The 16,578-nt window shown below is 38.7% G+C and overlaps 1 protein-coding gene across 1 annotated transcript in view; it reads left to right on the top strand.

Annotated features, from left to right (window-relative positions):
- CA8 (carbonic anhydrase 8) overlaps positions 1-16,578 on the top strand; it is a 67,393-nt gene that overhangs the window by 31,329 nt on the left and 19,486 nt on the right. The window contains exons 3-5 of the mRNA XM_075213561.1: positions 7,344-7,468; positions 13,136-13,231; positions 14,475-14,537. Coding sequence (XP_075069662.1) covers positions 7,344-7,468; positions 13,136-13,231; positions 14,475-14,537 — 284 coding nt within the window. The remainder of the gene's footprint in view (positions 1-7,343; positions 7,469-13,135; positions 13,232-14,474; positions 14,538-16,578) is intronic.

Genomic DNA, 16,578 nt, shown 5'->3' with positions numbered 1-16,578 from the left:
GATGCTGTGGGAAACCAAGTTGATTACAAAAGTGAGTAACCCAGACCTGTTTGATAATGCTACTGATGCAGTGGGAGTGTGCCCCAAATCTGAAATACTCCTTTTTTCAAATATGATTGGGGAGTCAGAAAATGACAAGGACAAGAGTGAAGTGCAGGATAATGTACCTTCTATTGAAATAGGAAATGTTGTTGATCTTGAAGTAAGAAAATATATTTTTGCCTCTTAACAGTCAAAAGACCCTACTCTGGTAAAGGTTGTTGTATCCATATATGGCAGTCAGGCAAGGGTTGTTGTATCAAATGTACAAAACAGGGAAAAGATATTTTGGAACTGTTGATAGTTCCTAAAGCATATAGAAGTACAGTGTTAGAACTGGCTCGTGGTTGCTTGACTGCAGAGCATTTAGGGGTAGAAAAAACCTCAGAAAGAATCTTGCAGCGTTTTTTTTGTCCAGGGGTTTGTAAAGGTGTAGCTGACCACTGTGCATCCTGCCCTGTCAGTGCCAGGTTCGAAAGCCTCCTTATAAAAGTCTGCTTGTCCGGCTACCCATTGTTAACGTATACCCACCAGGGAAAAGAAAACCTGAGTAGATCTACCATGAAAAGTTTAAAAACTGTTGGTAAGATAGAGCAGCTCTGTCAGTTACCCTTGTCCCTCCAATAACCGCTATTCCTTTGGTTCCAAAAGGAACAGTAGCCAAATCCCTCTCACCCATTCCACAACGTGAGGCTAAAAAAGTTGTTGGTAAGAAATAGAGATGTTTTTCGGAATTATAAGAGCTCCTCCCACAGGTCAAAACAAGAGGGAGGAATATGTGACAGAAGCGCTGGGAAAGTGATAAAGGACAGATATAGGTGCCCCAGGTTTTCTGTCTTATGTGCTTTAAAACCCCAGGAGATTGTTTGTATTTGGAAAAAACCTCCCAGAGATTGCCTTCAGATTTAGGAAAAGCTGATAAGTATGCCTGGGGTTATGAATGGAGTGAGAAGGGTGGACTCCATTCATCAGCCCCATTCCAGGGCTTCCAGGATGTTAGCAAGTTGCTGGCTAATCAGGAATTGCACCTGATGAGGTGCTATTAAAAGGCTGAATTCACTCTATCTCAATCTGGGTAGCAGATCAGATGCCTGCCGAGAGAGAACTTGCAATTTTGACTAGTTAGTGTTGATGTTTTGTGTGTGTGTGACACAAGGTCCTTCACTTGAGAGAGGGTATTCCTGTGTTTTAGTTAGAAGCCAGACAGGCTAGGAATTTTGCTTATGTTTTTGAAGTGAACGGAGTGCAGCCGTCTACCCCAGAAGACGGTAACCCCAATATGATCATGCAAAACAATATATATATAGACATTACATGGGCAAAAATATGTGGACATCCCTTCTAACTGCTCTGCTTGGTCCTTTGAGCCACACCCATTGCTAACACGTGCATAAATTCAAACATTCAGCCATGGAATCTCCATTGTCAAACATTATAGTAGAATGGGTTACTTTCAACTTAACACTGTCATAGAATACTACCTATCCAACAAGTCTGTTCATCAAATTTCTGCCCTGCTAGAGCTACCTCGATCAGATGTAAGTGTCTTTAATGTGAAGTTGAAACATCTAGGAACAACAATAGCTCAGTCACTACCAAGTCCCAAAATGTCTCTGGAAGCAACATGAGCACAAGAATTGTTAGCTGGGAGCTTCATAGATTGTGTTTCCATGACCCAGCAGCCGCTTTACAAGCCTGACAGTGACGAATCACTCTCCACCAGTCTGATGGGTTTTGCCGGATGCAGGAGAATGCTTCCTACCCAAATGTGTGCTGCCAAAAGTAATTTTTATCGGAGAAAGAATAATGATCTGCGGCTGTTTTTCGTGGTTTGGCATGGGCCAGTTAGCATTAAAATTTATCTTCACTGAAACTAACGCATACAGTGATATTCTACATTTGTGGCAACAACTTGGGGTAGAATCTTTTCTATTTAAACATGACAATGCCCCCTGCACAAAGCCAGGTTCATATAAAAATGATTTTCTGAGTTTAATGTGGAAGAACTTGACTGGCCTGCACAGAGCCCTGAGCTCAACCCCATTGGACACTTGTGTAATGAACTGGAATGCAGACTGTGAGCCAGTCCTTATTGCATGGAGTGCATGTGTGATTTATTCTGAGGGCATGTAGTGTCTCCTTCTTTGATTAAATGTATTGTCTTAACGTATTAACTTAATAATGAGATCAAGGGTAATGTGCAGCCCTCTTGATGTTTAGGGCCGCTCATGCAGATCTTAAAGTGTATCTCGTTACCCATTACTGATCATCATCATCATCAATTATATAGTGCCATTAATTCCGCAGCGCTGTACAGAGAACTAACTCACATCAGTCCCTGCCGCATTGGAGCTTACAGTTTAAATTCCCTAACACCTACACACAAACACACACACACACACACACACACACACACACACAGAGACTAGGGTCAATTTGGTAGCTGTCAATTAACCTGCTAATATGTTTTTGGAGTGTGGGAGGAAACACCTGGAGGAACAGTGGCGGATCCAGGGGGGGGGGGGGGCGATCGGGGCGTGTTTTAAACACAATCAGAGCAGCGGGACAGCACACTTTCACTGCTGAACGGACCTGCACATACTGTGCAGCTGCCGGCAGCCTTAGAACACAGAAAGGGGGCGGGACCTAAATCGCGCCCCCCCGCCCCCCCTAAAATCGCCCTGGGTAGGGAAAATGTCTGGGTCCGCCCCTGCAGAGGAAACCCACGCAAACACGGGGAGAACATACAAACTCCACACAGATAAGGCAATGGTCGGGAATCACACTCATGATCCCAGTGCTGTGAGGCAGAAGAGCTACAAAGCCACCGTGTGATATATTATATGTGCAGGTGCGTGTGTGTGTGTGTGTGTGTGTATATATTTGGTGAATGAGATCAAGAACCAACACACAGTCCCATTCATCATGTTTATCTGACATTTTTAGGACATTTTCCATTATTTTATCAAACCATCCCTTAATAAAGTGACAATTAGTGTCCCAATTCATTGCATTAAACACAGAAAAAGGCTGAACTCGTAGAAATGTTTCGTCTTTTTATTTATCTACATTTTTCAGAAGGGTAGTGGTCACAGTGGAACAGGCATCCATACATATGAACCTAAGGATTGCTGGTGAAACTTATTATGTATTGTGAACATGACACTGACATCTCTTTCTCACAGTTCAAGCACTTAGTCTTCGGTCAAGGTAACGGTAACAAACCCTGAACAATGTCATGGAAACTATATTATTCTCCACAAAGCTAATTTACAGTTGCATACATTTTTTTTATGCTTGTACTCTTTTCTCATTAATACTGTACTATTTTGTGACACCTCTTGTCTTTTTATCTTTATCTCTTATTCTATATAAAACAACTTGCATTGTATGTTTAGTGGCCCTATTAGTAACTGTAGACGCCACCTGACACTTGTGATACCCCTGTAATAGTGCAAACCAGCATAGCCTATTTAGCACTGGTGGTGCTTATGGATATAGGGCATACTAAAACTTTTGAATGTATTAAGGGGAGGTGGGCGTGAAATGACGGAGGCGTCAGGGCTCGACAAATTACGTCATTTTGGTCCCGTCCCCAGTGAGGCAATGACACAAACGCCTCATTTTACCACGGGTGGGGGGTAAAATTACACGATTCCCGGACATTTCAGGAGAGTGGGCAAATATGATTTAGGGAGGGAGCTACATTGCCCATTTTTAAAAAAGTTATTTAATTATTTAATACAAATAAATAACATACATGATTTTAAAATATACATTATTTAAATTATCAACTGCCAGAACCTTTGTTCACCATTTTATTAAGTATAAAATAAAATCTTCTTTTCTTCTCTCTTGGTCCTATGTAGTTCGCTTACAGATTACATCATAAACTGTACAGAGCACACCATGGTTCCCAGAAAATTACTTTCATGAACTTGCAAATAAAATATATATTTATTTAAAACAATTGACCCCCGAAAAAGGTGTTTTACTTTACTTTACTTTATGCAGCTTGGTATATTGCATATACCATAATCCATAATCCATCCATATATCCATAAATATTATTTATTAACCAAGTAATGAGCACAGTGACAACTTTTATGACACAGTTGTTCCATGGTTCTGTTATGCTTTCTAAAACTGCATAAAGGTGGTTTTGTGTATTTGTTTTTCTTTTCGTAAAATAACATTTGTCAAATACGTTTGCGTTTTGTACAACGGATCCATCCATTAAAATAAAATCTTAATATATTCTGTTTGCCTTTCATGAAATCTAATTTGCTCTAAGATTACATTCTTGTTTTTAGTGCTATCTGTGCACAGAAGACTTGAGAAATTATATGGCTGAGACTACAATCTTGACACATCAGCTCTGTGAGAAAATCAAATGTATCAGATACATTTCCCAGAGCTGCTCTGTGTACTGAGAAAATAATAGGATTCTATGACACACAAACCTTTGTTATACATTGGTATGAAAGTGAAGGTTTATTAGTGTGGGTCCCAGTGTCCTTGTACGCACTTTATTTTAGAAAACTAAACTGTTACATTTTACTACTGTGTATTTTACAATTAGCCTATATTTTGTGCTGCACATTCTATTTTTTTTTAACAGCTGAACAGTTTAGATGAGCATGAAGTCTTAAAAACGATTGGGAGGTTGTTAAAAATGACCTTGTGATACAAACGGTGATCAGAGAGGTTTTATAGGATATCAGCATGATACAAAAGTTGGCATTGCTGTCTGTTATGGGTTTGATTCCAACCCAGGGTGCTATCGTTGTGCAGTTGGATCGGGTGTCTTGTTAAGAGAACCCACATTGACACTTTTGAGTCTTAACAGTGGTTTAACAAGATGGCAGCTTAACAGCGGTCTAACAAGATGGTGGCTTCTGCTATGTCTCAAGCAACGATTCAGAAGAGACCCCCAACAGACCAGGCTTCCCAATGGGATAAACTCTACTTTTAATGGATTCATTCTTTAATGGTGGCAAGTTTGATTTTAGATACTATAATTCACTATTCTAGTTTCTGGTACCATATAATCAAGGGCTATATTTGCCAAATAGAACTGGTGGACTTTTTAATTAATTTTAGTATATTTGACCTGTACTTCATTTTATATATATATTATAGCACAATATGGGGTACATTTATTAAGAAAATAATAGCTAGAGTCTGATTTGTTTATTTGCTTTTTAAAAAAGCTTGATAAATCTACCCCTAAAAGTTCATATGGCTCTAATTATATGGTTGATTTCAGCTCACTAACAGTCCCTGTCTTAACCAGTAGAGTGGCCATTTGCTTGTTGCAAAAAGCCCAAATTAATTGTCTGTAGCCTTCTGGCAGAAGTAGTAGTAATGGAAGTGACCCTGTTTGTGTTGTTTGAGGAATGGGAAAGATGCAATTTCAGTTCCTGCTTCACAAAGCAGAAAGCCAAGGCTCACCCATTCTCTTAACATGAAGCCAGGTAGTACAAGCAGTGGTTCAGATTACCAGAGACCTCATGGAAGACCTGGACAATCTGCAGATAGTCCATTATTATTTTTTAAGAATGTAGCCCAAACCAATAATGATGGGTTCTTCCTGAGAAGATGTGAAACTCACACTACAGATATTCCTGGTCCTAAGATATAATCTATACTGGTGTACAGGATATAATTTGGTAGTTTTTAGGGTTTTTCCTCATTTGCATCACTGTTATTCTGAAGATTAATGAATTAGAAGCTGATTGTTCCGCTTACAATTAAGAGTTTGTACTCTGGGGGAAATATATTAAGAATAATATTATTTCAGTAAGTAAGTCACCATAAACTAGTGTTTCCTGGTTCATGCTTATGTTTTAGTAACTAACTTTTTTAAATTGATTTTCTCCCGTGCTTTTGCTAGTAACTTCCTTCTTCTATCAGGGATTTTCTATGCAAAGGAGAGAGGAGATTGATTTGGCAAGAATTGTAGTAGCTTTAAGAAATGCCGTTACCACTCCTGTAGCTTTGTGGGGAGGAATGAGAAAGTAATTACAGAAGTTATTTTCCATGCCAGCTACACAGGCATCTCCAAGCCTTATCTTACAGAACCCAGGATACATACTGTATATTATGCATACCTAGTGAATTTGAAATAGTTGCATATGAGCTGGAAGATTTTACCTGTACATTTAGGTTTTAATGTAAGAATTACTTACTGCGATGTTTTCTTTGAAATGTGAATGCCTTGTTAAGAAGAATCTTAGTGAGATTTTTACTATGTCACTTATGCAAATTCCTATTTATATTGTAACTACACCTATGTTGTTTTATATGGAGATGACGGCTGTATGATAAATACGTTGATGAAATAGCAGTTGTCTGGGAAAACTTTCCAGCACAATTGTTAGGACAATTAACTGCAAAGAAATTTAACCATATTTAGATAGACACAGCCAGGTCTGATTCTATGGGGTCTATTCATGAAAAAGCGATGATAAGGATGATTTTATTATTGTGGTGATACAAAGTCTCTTATCAACGTAATTAAGCCAACTCTTCTGGCACGGCGGTTACTCATCTCCCTCGGTAATGCTGGCCTGGAACTGTAAGGGCAGGGGCTGGGGGCAGGGCGGCATCTGCATTTTTTGCCTATTAAAATAGGCTGCTGAGGCGAGTCTTGCCCCCTTGGCTAAAATTTGCCAGCTCTCCCATGAGTAAGGGTTTAACTTCTCACTGGGTCAGTCTCTGCCGTTATAAAATATAAATTAGTAAAAGGTTGAAAAGATACATTTAAATGTTAGTTTAAAAAAATCTTTAAACATTGAAACAATACTTTATTCAGAGAATAGATAAAAAAAAAATCAATGGTTTCCTTCTTTTACCACCAACATAGGATAGAGATAACAGAACAGGTTTTGCAGCGGTACATGCTTGTTAAATAGACCTCCCTATGCTAGCGTCGGCATTAACCATTGCGTAGGGTGAAGCGATAAAAAGCCATATAACACACGTTTTAGCTGGAAAAACATAATTTTTCGTTGGAAATAGGGCTCTTGCCCTTTCATTAGCCCAGACATGGACTTTCAGTTCCATTGTTAAAAACATAGGCATAAAATAAATTGTTAAAAAAATAGATACAATATAAAAATGAAAATGTTAATACTATTAACGATTGAAAAAAATGCTTTATTCAAATGGTAAAGCATTTTTTCATTCATTTTTTTCTGGGATGCTTGTTAGATTAGTCACTCCACTAATTTATTATCTGAATACTGTATTGTGACATTGAGTAAACTTTACCAGTTCAATACATGTAATTTTCATTTTAGTTTTAACTGGCGGTCCCCTGCCTCGAGGTCATGAATATGAGCTGCATGAAGCAAAGTTTCACTGGGGCAAAGAAAACCAGCGAGGTTCAGAGCACACGGTCAACTTCAAAGCTTTCCCAATGGAGGTGAGTTTAAAGTTCATTATCACTGATAAATCTGTTATATGTTGTATTGGCAATGTGATATAATCTGCAGATAATAATTATTTCTACAATAAGAGATTTACAATAACGCTTAGTCTTCTACACAATGAAAATTACACAGATCTCAGTGTTTTAATACCATCTGTTGAATCAGAAAAATATTATGAAATTAGGCTAATTCCTACTTTACCATAAGTGAAATCTGCAAAAAGGACTTCTATATTGAACTCAGTGTGATACATCAGGGCTGTCCAATTTGTGGAGTTTTGGCAGGATCTGCCCTCCAACACCGCAATTCCATCTGCACCAGATTTTGTGACCAATATTCTGCTATTCCTAGATAAAAACACAAGAAGAACAATGCTTCATTATAAGCATTGTGATTTTGTTGGACAATAATTGCCTTGTTCAGTCTATCTGTTATACCACATACTATTCAAACACTTGTTACACACTATCACCACATGGTTATTTCCCTACTGAATTGGATACCCCTTAATAAGGCTTATCATTCCTTGTCATATGTTTGCCTTAAAATTAAAAATATATGGAATCCCATACATGTTTGCAAATATTTGCCTGAATTCAGATACATAATTTGCTAATTGCGCTGATCTAGTTGGAGGATATTTAAGTTTGTATCTATATTTAAACTGCATGTTGCTGTATAGTGCTATTCCCTGTGAGGTGAGCCTATATAGGTTTATTTACATTGTGGGAGAATATGTTGTGTCTTTGTAGCAGTAAATTCTCTTATGGGTAAAGAGACCCTAAACAGTTAGCCCTGCCCACAAACCATTTGCAGCCCCTCCCCCCCCCCCACACACACACATTTAGCTTTAACTGTATTACTGTCACCGGCATAGTGGTAATTGTTGATTCATGTGGTATGGTGCATTGCCAGACAGTCTCTTGCATGTTTCAGTAACCCCCTCTGTTTGCAGTGTTCTCTTTTGGTGATAGTTAATAGTAGTCCATGGGCCTCATGGAATCCCCGTCGGGCTATACATATTAGTCTTGGCACCAGATATAGATAGGTAATGGCGGTATCACAATAAGTTGACTGTGTATTTCCTAGATAGCTATTGATGTATTTTGTGGTGGTCAGTGTGTTGCAGTCAGGGTGTAAAGTGTGTAAGAAAAAAAATGAAAGGACAAAAGATAAGGCAGGCAGTGCTGCACTGATAACACATACAGGGTGAATGGACAACACTACAGGAGTTTACAAACTTCTTCAAAAGCAGGATATCAAACAGCTTGAAATTTGTATATATGTAATTAATGTCCTTCAAAATGTCCCATTTATTGTGTGTGGTGATAATTCCCTGGAGAGCAAGTGGAAAAAAAACCCCTAAAAATAATATAGTAACATAGTTGATGAGGTTGAAAAAAGACACCAGTCCATCAAGTTCAACCTATTTTGGATCTCCTGCGATCCTGCACTTATATTTGAAATTAATCCAGAGTAAGCAACCGCCAATCTGTTTCAATTGTGAAAATCCCCCCAGACTCAATATTGCAGTCCTATTTTTACCCTATACCCACTACTATCCTTCATTTTAAATTAACGGTCGTATCCCTGGATACACCTTTCCGCTAAAAATTTGTCTAACCCTTTCTTAAACATATCTATTGAATCTGCCATCACAACCTTCCCTGGCAATGAATTCCATATCTTGACTGCCCTTACTGTAAAGAACCCCTTCCTTTGCTGGTTGTGAAATTTCCTCTCCTCTAACCTTAGGGGATGACCACGTGTCCTGTGTATGGTCCTTGGGGTAAAAAGTTCCCATGAAAGCTCTCTGTATTGACCCCTAATGTATTTGTACATAGTAATAATCATATCTCCCCTTAGACGCCTCTTTTCTAAAGTAAACATAGAAATGGTGCAGTGAGTAGAGTAAGAGTTATAATAATTCAGCGGAGTGTGTACATGTTGATTTTTCCACCATCCGTAGATCGCCTTCACCCCTTTGTGTATTCACCAGTAGACCTAGAATGAAAGAGATGTTGTCAGTAATGTCCCGTTATTGGTGAGAATTGTAGATTCCTGTAAACTCAATGGAGTTCCACGGTGTGCAATTATAAATGTATTAGCAGGAATTTCCATAAATATTTGCAAGTTGTTTCCTCTGCTGTTAAAATGTTTAATCCAACGATTCTCCTATCCCATTAATTCTTATACTAAATGAAAGGATAAGGAGAAAATGCTCCAATTAGTGTATTATTCCTTTTATTTTGAATTTTAAAAAAAATAGTAAAAACACTTACATTTAATGAACATAGAACATGCACATAAATATATAAAACAATACCCCCTTGTGGAGCACAGGTAGATGATGTTATCTAAGCCTCCAGTTTGAATGTTGGTAAACTCCCGGTAAATGTAAGGTGTTAGCTGTTCAAACAATGAGGTCGCTCCACATCCCCTCTAGTCACCACCTACTTTATTTGTCTTTTGCAGCGTTGTGCTTTGTCACATCATTGAGCATTTGACCATGACCATAGAGGGCCTCAAAGCACGGACCATAAATGCCCCCCACCTACACACCTCCAGGCCCAATATTATATATAGTTATTTTATCCAGCCAAATAAATCCATGAGAACAGTAGTACATGTCAGTAATATGTCCATCAGTAGTAAAATGCAGTATTATATATATCAGTAATAAATCCTTCTAAACATGTACAGCAATAGTAGCAATGACCAGTAATATGCTTATCAGTGATATTATGCTGTAATATGCTCACCAATAGGACAATTCTAATATTATGCTCATCAGTAGTAAAATGCAAGTGAAATTCACTTGCCCATATTATAAGCCTGCACATCTGTAGCCACTCTTTTATTTATTCAGTGTCCTAGCCACCTCTTTCTCTACTTCCCTAGCTGCTGCTGATCTTCTGATGGAAGCAACCTGGTGGTTTTAAGGGTTTGTTTATCAAAGGAAGATAAGCTCTATATTTTAAGAAAATATCAATTAGGGCATATCCCTATTTCCCTAAACACCCTGCCTGTGCAGACCTCCTGCAATGCTTCCCCGTGTAGGGCATGTGGAAACCTAGTTACAAAGGTATTTGTACTGCCGCTGTCCAGATAACTTTTCTTAATTCTGTGTTTTAAACATATATTTTTTCTTTTTTAGCTTTCTTTTATTTTTAAATAGAACATGAAACTGGAAGCCGAAGTCTGGGCTACCAGTTCTAATGCACATGCCCGAGCTGACATGCCGGCTTAAGCATGTTCAAAGAGACCCAGGCCTGCCTTAGCAAGTGGTAAGATTCCTTTCCTAATAAGTTGGCCGAGAAATTTTTTTTGACTGCAGCAATGAGCAATCTTTTTATTGTAGGGGTCTTAGTAAATAGGTAATTCCCAGGTCTGCCCTGAGAAGCCCGCACTATGAATGGTGCGACCTGGGTTTTTCAACCCGGGTCTCACCAGACACAATGTTAAAGTAAAAAAACAAAAATAAACGCAAACATCACAAGGAGAGTCAATCAGAGCTCCTCTTGTGATGTTGCCATGGAGACCCCGGCCAGACCCGTGTTCAGTATGAATGCGGTCTACCCGGGAATTTGACTCCGGGGGAGCCTCTGTCCCCTGGCAAATCCCAGGTTCATATACCCGGGATATTGCCTGGGCGGCAGTATGAAAACGGTATTAGTGAGCAATTAGAAGTTGGTGATTCTCATGTTTATACCATGTGATATGTATTACTGACCTTGACTAGCACTTCAATTGTCCACAATTCCCCCAACCACTCAGAAGTAAAAGCCCGGGCGCTCAAATTCAAAAGCCAAACTGAGAAGAATGCAAAAATCACCACAGTGACAAATGCCTCAGCACAAATAGTGGCAGATCTCTATGGAAAACACTGCCTCTGTGAACTTATTATTTTATACCTATTTAGAGTACATGGTATCCAAAAGAATGAAGTGGAAATTAAAAACAAAACAAGCTACACGTCACCCAAGTGCACTGATTATTCTTTTTCAAATTCTGAGTTCTGAGTAACATTCAATGTTCATTTTATGAGCTTCATCTTATCATATATGGCTGTAATCTCCTACAGTTTACATTGGCTCCTTCCAGAATTCACTGTCTAAGTGGCACTGCGTGTTTGATCAGAATGTAATCCCTTTGTTCTGAGCGTAAGCTATATTATACTTAGCAATATTATATTACATCACGTAGCATGGATTTCATTTTGTGACAAGCGTAACATTTATACACAATGCTTGCAAGACATTTATTGGAATGAATACCTTGGTAAAGGTGAGACTATATGTTTTACCTGGCAGAACATAAAGCAAGAAGTTAATGTAGATAAGACGTTTTGATGTCATGTACCAGGATGCTTTACTCCTTTTACAGTTTATTGGATGCATTAGAAAAGCCTGTTCTCGTAGTTCCTGGAATGTGATGTATTCCTGTTTACAAAATGAATCATACTTGCCCACTCTCCCGGAGTGTCCGGAAGACTCTCGAATTCCGGGTAGGTCTCCCAGACTCCCGGGATAGACTTCCTAGCAAAGTCGGCAGAATGTGAGCCTCAATGATGCAATTCGCGGAGAATTGCATCATCCCACCCCCACCCGCATCAAAATGTTGCTTTTGTCGTGGGGGCGGGTCGTGATTTGCTGTGACCCACCCCCTCCCGTCCTCCCACTGCATGTCCCTCCCGGTGAACAAAAACTCGATGTTGCCAAAAAGGAAATAGATTATTAAAAAATTAATCCAATGTCAAGTTCAAGGATTATTGTTTCCTTTATCCAGTCCTGGTTTGGTGCTTGTACCATTCACAGAAGTATATGGGCAAGTTTCCATACCATTAAAGATATTGAAGCATTACACATTGTATTTACTTTTGCTGCCTCCTAGGTTCTCCAGCTGACTTAAAGACCGTAAGTCTTTTGCACAGGAAAAAAATCTCCCACAATGACAGTTTTTTTCTTTGTTAACAATGAGAGGTCAGGGAGATTTTTAAATGATTTGCTAGTGACTTTAAGTCAATAAGCAACTTCATGATAGTAGGAGCAGTCAATTTGGTTAGCACTATTTAGCTATCCACAAGAAAACTGTAAATCAATCCTGCACTCTACTTCACTGTACTCATTATAGTACAATCTGCAACAGAACCAAGCCAGAGAAAGCCAACACTTTCCTGACCCAACCCACCTGGGTGATCCAAGATCGTATGACTATAAGAAATAGAAGGATCACACAGGAATGCTGAGGTCTCCCAGTGTAGTTCATTTTACATATGACACTACACTATCCAAAGTTATAATCTTTGTTATGTACGCTCCGCCCCTGCATTGTACGGCGCTGCAGACCTGTATGTTGCCTTATAAATACACTATTATAATATGTTGCTACTTAAATTTAAATATTTTCAACTGAATTCACTTCCGGCCCACAGAAAAATTGTATAAACAAATATATGTGTAATATCTATTTACATAAGCAAACTGTGAATCAGACAGCTAACCTACTTGCATTAAAGCTTTGCACATCTTTTTCATTCTCTAGTCTATATTTTGGTTTTAAAATCATCATAGTTACAGATTGTGTACATTTTATTTTACTGGTGTAAATCATACATACTTGCTGAGGTCCACTGACTCTTTTTGTATTCAAATTTTTAGCTTCACCTTATCCATTGGAACTCCACATTATACCGGAATATAGAGGAAGCCGTGGGACAAGTACACGGGATTGTTATTATTTCTTTATTTGTGCAGGTAATAAACTTTTCTTCTTTACAAATAAAGATAATTTTATGTTTATTGAATTTAGTTTTGAGTGACTACCAGTGCCCATGTATTCTGTGACCTGTCCCAGTGTAATGATAAATGAATGGCATAAATTGGGCAGCACAGTGGCCTAGTGGTTAGCACTTCTGCCTCACAGCACTGGGGTCATAAGTTCAATTCCCAACCATGGCCTTATCTGAGTGGAGTTTGTATGTTCTCCCTGTGTTTGCGTGGGTTTCCTCCGGGTGCTCCGGTTTCCTCCCACACTCCAAAAACATACTGCTAGGTTAATTGGCTGCCTTAAAAAATTGACCCTAGTCTGTCTCCCTGTCTGTCTATCTCCCTCTTTGTCTGTGTGAGTTTGTGTCTATATTAGGGAATTTAGACTGTAAGCTCCAATGGGGCAGGGACTGATGTGAATGAGTTCTCTGTACAGCGCTGCGGAATTAGTGGCGCTATATAAATAAATGATGATGATGATAAATTGCCAAATTGCTCTGATCCAGTTGTTCAGGCAGATCCACTTATTATCATAGTTGTGGACTTGGCAGATTGTTTAAAAACATCAAATTGAACACAAAATAGTGCTGTGTGTGCATCTTTATTTTTCCCATTAACGTAAACCTTAAGGGTAATTTATAAACCATAAAAAATGTGTCTGCCTGGTCAGATTTATTCACGTTATAACAAAGCAGAGATTAAGTCAGATTGGTAGCATTCATGTCTGTACTTGTAGCACTGGGAGTTTCCCTAAAGTGCATTTATGGTGTCGCTTTTTGCTCCCATACATCAATGAGCCAAATCTTGTGAGCAGTACTATATAGGTTGCACTTGGTTTGCATGTTGTCGTTTATCAGTTCAAGGAGCGTTTGCACAGTTTTAGCCAAAGCATATTTTGTTTTACTAAATAAACTCTTGAATTAATAAAAGCAGAATCACAGTACTGTAGAAGAATATCTGTGATGCATCTGAATGAGACGAATCAGGGGATGTCTCGCATGTACAGATTAATGTTTACAAACAATATACTTTAGTTGCAATTTGGAATGGAAACAATGTAAAACATTTAAAATCAATCATGATTTCATGAACTAAACAATACACGCTGTAAAACTATTCTATGATATACATAAGTTTTCTCTTGTTTTCTGTTGTTAAATGAATGTGCGTTATATTGCAGCTGGTTTCATCATTGTTCCTGCTATGTCTTGTTTATTTGTCTGTGTTTTAGATAGGAAAAGAACACACAGGGCTCAAAGTCGTAACAGACATTCTTGAGGATATCCAATATAAAGTAAGTCTTTGTTTAACACGTTGCACATGTGCCTCATGGAAGTGAGCAATTACCAGGAGATACTGTACAGCAACATGCATTCTAAAATGACACTATTGTTTTCTTCAGCCATAACTTATACAATATGGTCTTGACACATTATAACAAATGAGGTTGTTTTGCAGCCACTAAGGCATCCAAACTTTCTCTTTTTTCTGCACTTATACTTTGTTCAATATTTGAATAAAAGCAATGGGCCTCATCCATGAAGTGCAAAATTACCGAGGCGCAGTCCCTAATAAGCCTTTGTCCTAGATTAGCGACTAGTTATCTACCAAAGCACATACGTTTATAGATGCTAGGCTCTCACAGTCTTTTCACAGATTTACAGAACTAGTTGGTGGAGGTCTTCACCTTTAGCAGCCGCCTTTCCCATAGAGCTTTATACGCTCACCGGTACTCAGATGCCCCCAGGACCTAACTCCAGACATAGTGCACGTTTATAATACAGAATCATAGCGGCAGGCCAGGAGACAGTGTAGATGGCAGCAGATGGTCAGACGTAAGCTGAGGTCAGAGGTCACTAGCAAGCAGAATGGTCAGATAACACGCCAAAGGTCAGGGTCACAGGCAAGTAGGCAAAGTCTGAAGTACAGGCAGGGGTCATACACAGAAGTCAATCCAAAAGGCAATCACCAAACAGAGCACAGGAGCAGGTTAGCTGACAGCTCCCTGCCGGTTATAATCATTTTTTTTATATTTTGGGATGTGTCTTGAGCAGTGCAGTTTGTCGGCATTCAGACGTTTCCATAACACAAGGGAAAAAAATGTCTGTTTGGATGTAACCTAAAACTTAGCGGTGAGCAGGCCCATACCTTCACAGTTATTTACTGCAAGTAGTACCTGGAAAAAGGATGCTTGAGCTTAGACTGAGTGGACTGGTGTATATTCCCGAGATAAATACATTTGCTTCTTGTGCATCTATACTGCACTTTATGCAGCCTATGATTTCATTGGCTCTTGCAGCAGCTGACTGACGCTACGTACTGCTACTCAGCTTATTGTCTACTAGTTTACTGAAGTCTCATTACACCTCAGATCACCACTATTAAATCCAATTGAATGTGTATGTAGTGCAATTACTGCGGCCTAAATGCGCTTTTTAAAATTGAATATTTATCTGCTGTTTCTCTGCCCAACTCGTAATTTGGCTCAATTCCTTCATTAGTGATTCCATGTTCTGCTCTGTTTTATTAAAGCTTAGTGTCCACCTTATTTCTTTTACCATTTGCAAGATCATTGATAAAAACAAAACTGACAGGACCCAGTACTCATCCCTGAGCCACCCCCCTAATAACCTAAGTCCAATCTGAATATGTTCAGTGTATAACAACCAATCCCTCAGACAGTTTTCTACCCATGTATATATTTTCCCTTATTCCCATTGTTTTGTCTTATGTACCAATCTGTTATATGAATTTATATAGAATATTTCACATTAGCTGCACTACCATAGATCCAGTTATCAATCTACTTCATCAAGAACGTAACAGATAATTTTTTTCCTTTAAAATTTTTTTATTTTCTGCCATCTATTTCTGGGTGTTAAAATGTCTTCACATAGTTTACCCACCTTTGGTTTAAATATCGGTACCACATCTGCCTTCCTCCAGTTTGTGTTACTGATGTAAGAAATATATAAGAAATAATGGTTTATGTATAACTGAATATAGCATCAGTGAGTGACATCTAGGCCAGGTGCTGTATCAATCTTAATGTTGGACTGTAGCTTGTTCACGGATTAGACCATTAATAACTAATGGTGTATGTGGGTTATTGCAGCACAACTTGTTTTCTATCATTTTTTCTTCTTTTGTCAACACAGATGACCAGAACATATTTAATAAGTGTTCTTTTTATGTATCTCTTCCAATAATTCTACCTAGTAGACACGAGGAATACTGTAGCAGACTTTTGCATGAATAGATTTTAATGGTGGAAGAAGACACTCCTCAGATGTGAACGTCCGGTGATCCAGTCTTCTAGTCCCACTTTTGCTTCA

Source organism: Mixophyes fleayi, chromosome 5 (assembly GCF_038048845.1).
Source record: "Mixophyes fleayi isolate aMixFle1 chromosome 5, aMixFle1.hap1, whole genome shotgun sequence".
In the NCBI taxonomy this organism is placed as follows: Eukaryota; Metazoa; Chordata; class Amphibia; order Anura; family Limnodynastidae; genus Mixophyes; species Mixophyes fleayi.
The sequence above is the reverse complement of the archived record's forward strand: the minus strand, read 5'-3'. Positions and strand labels throughout refer to the sequence as shown.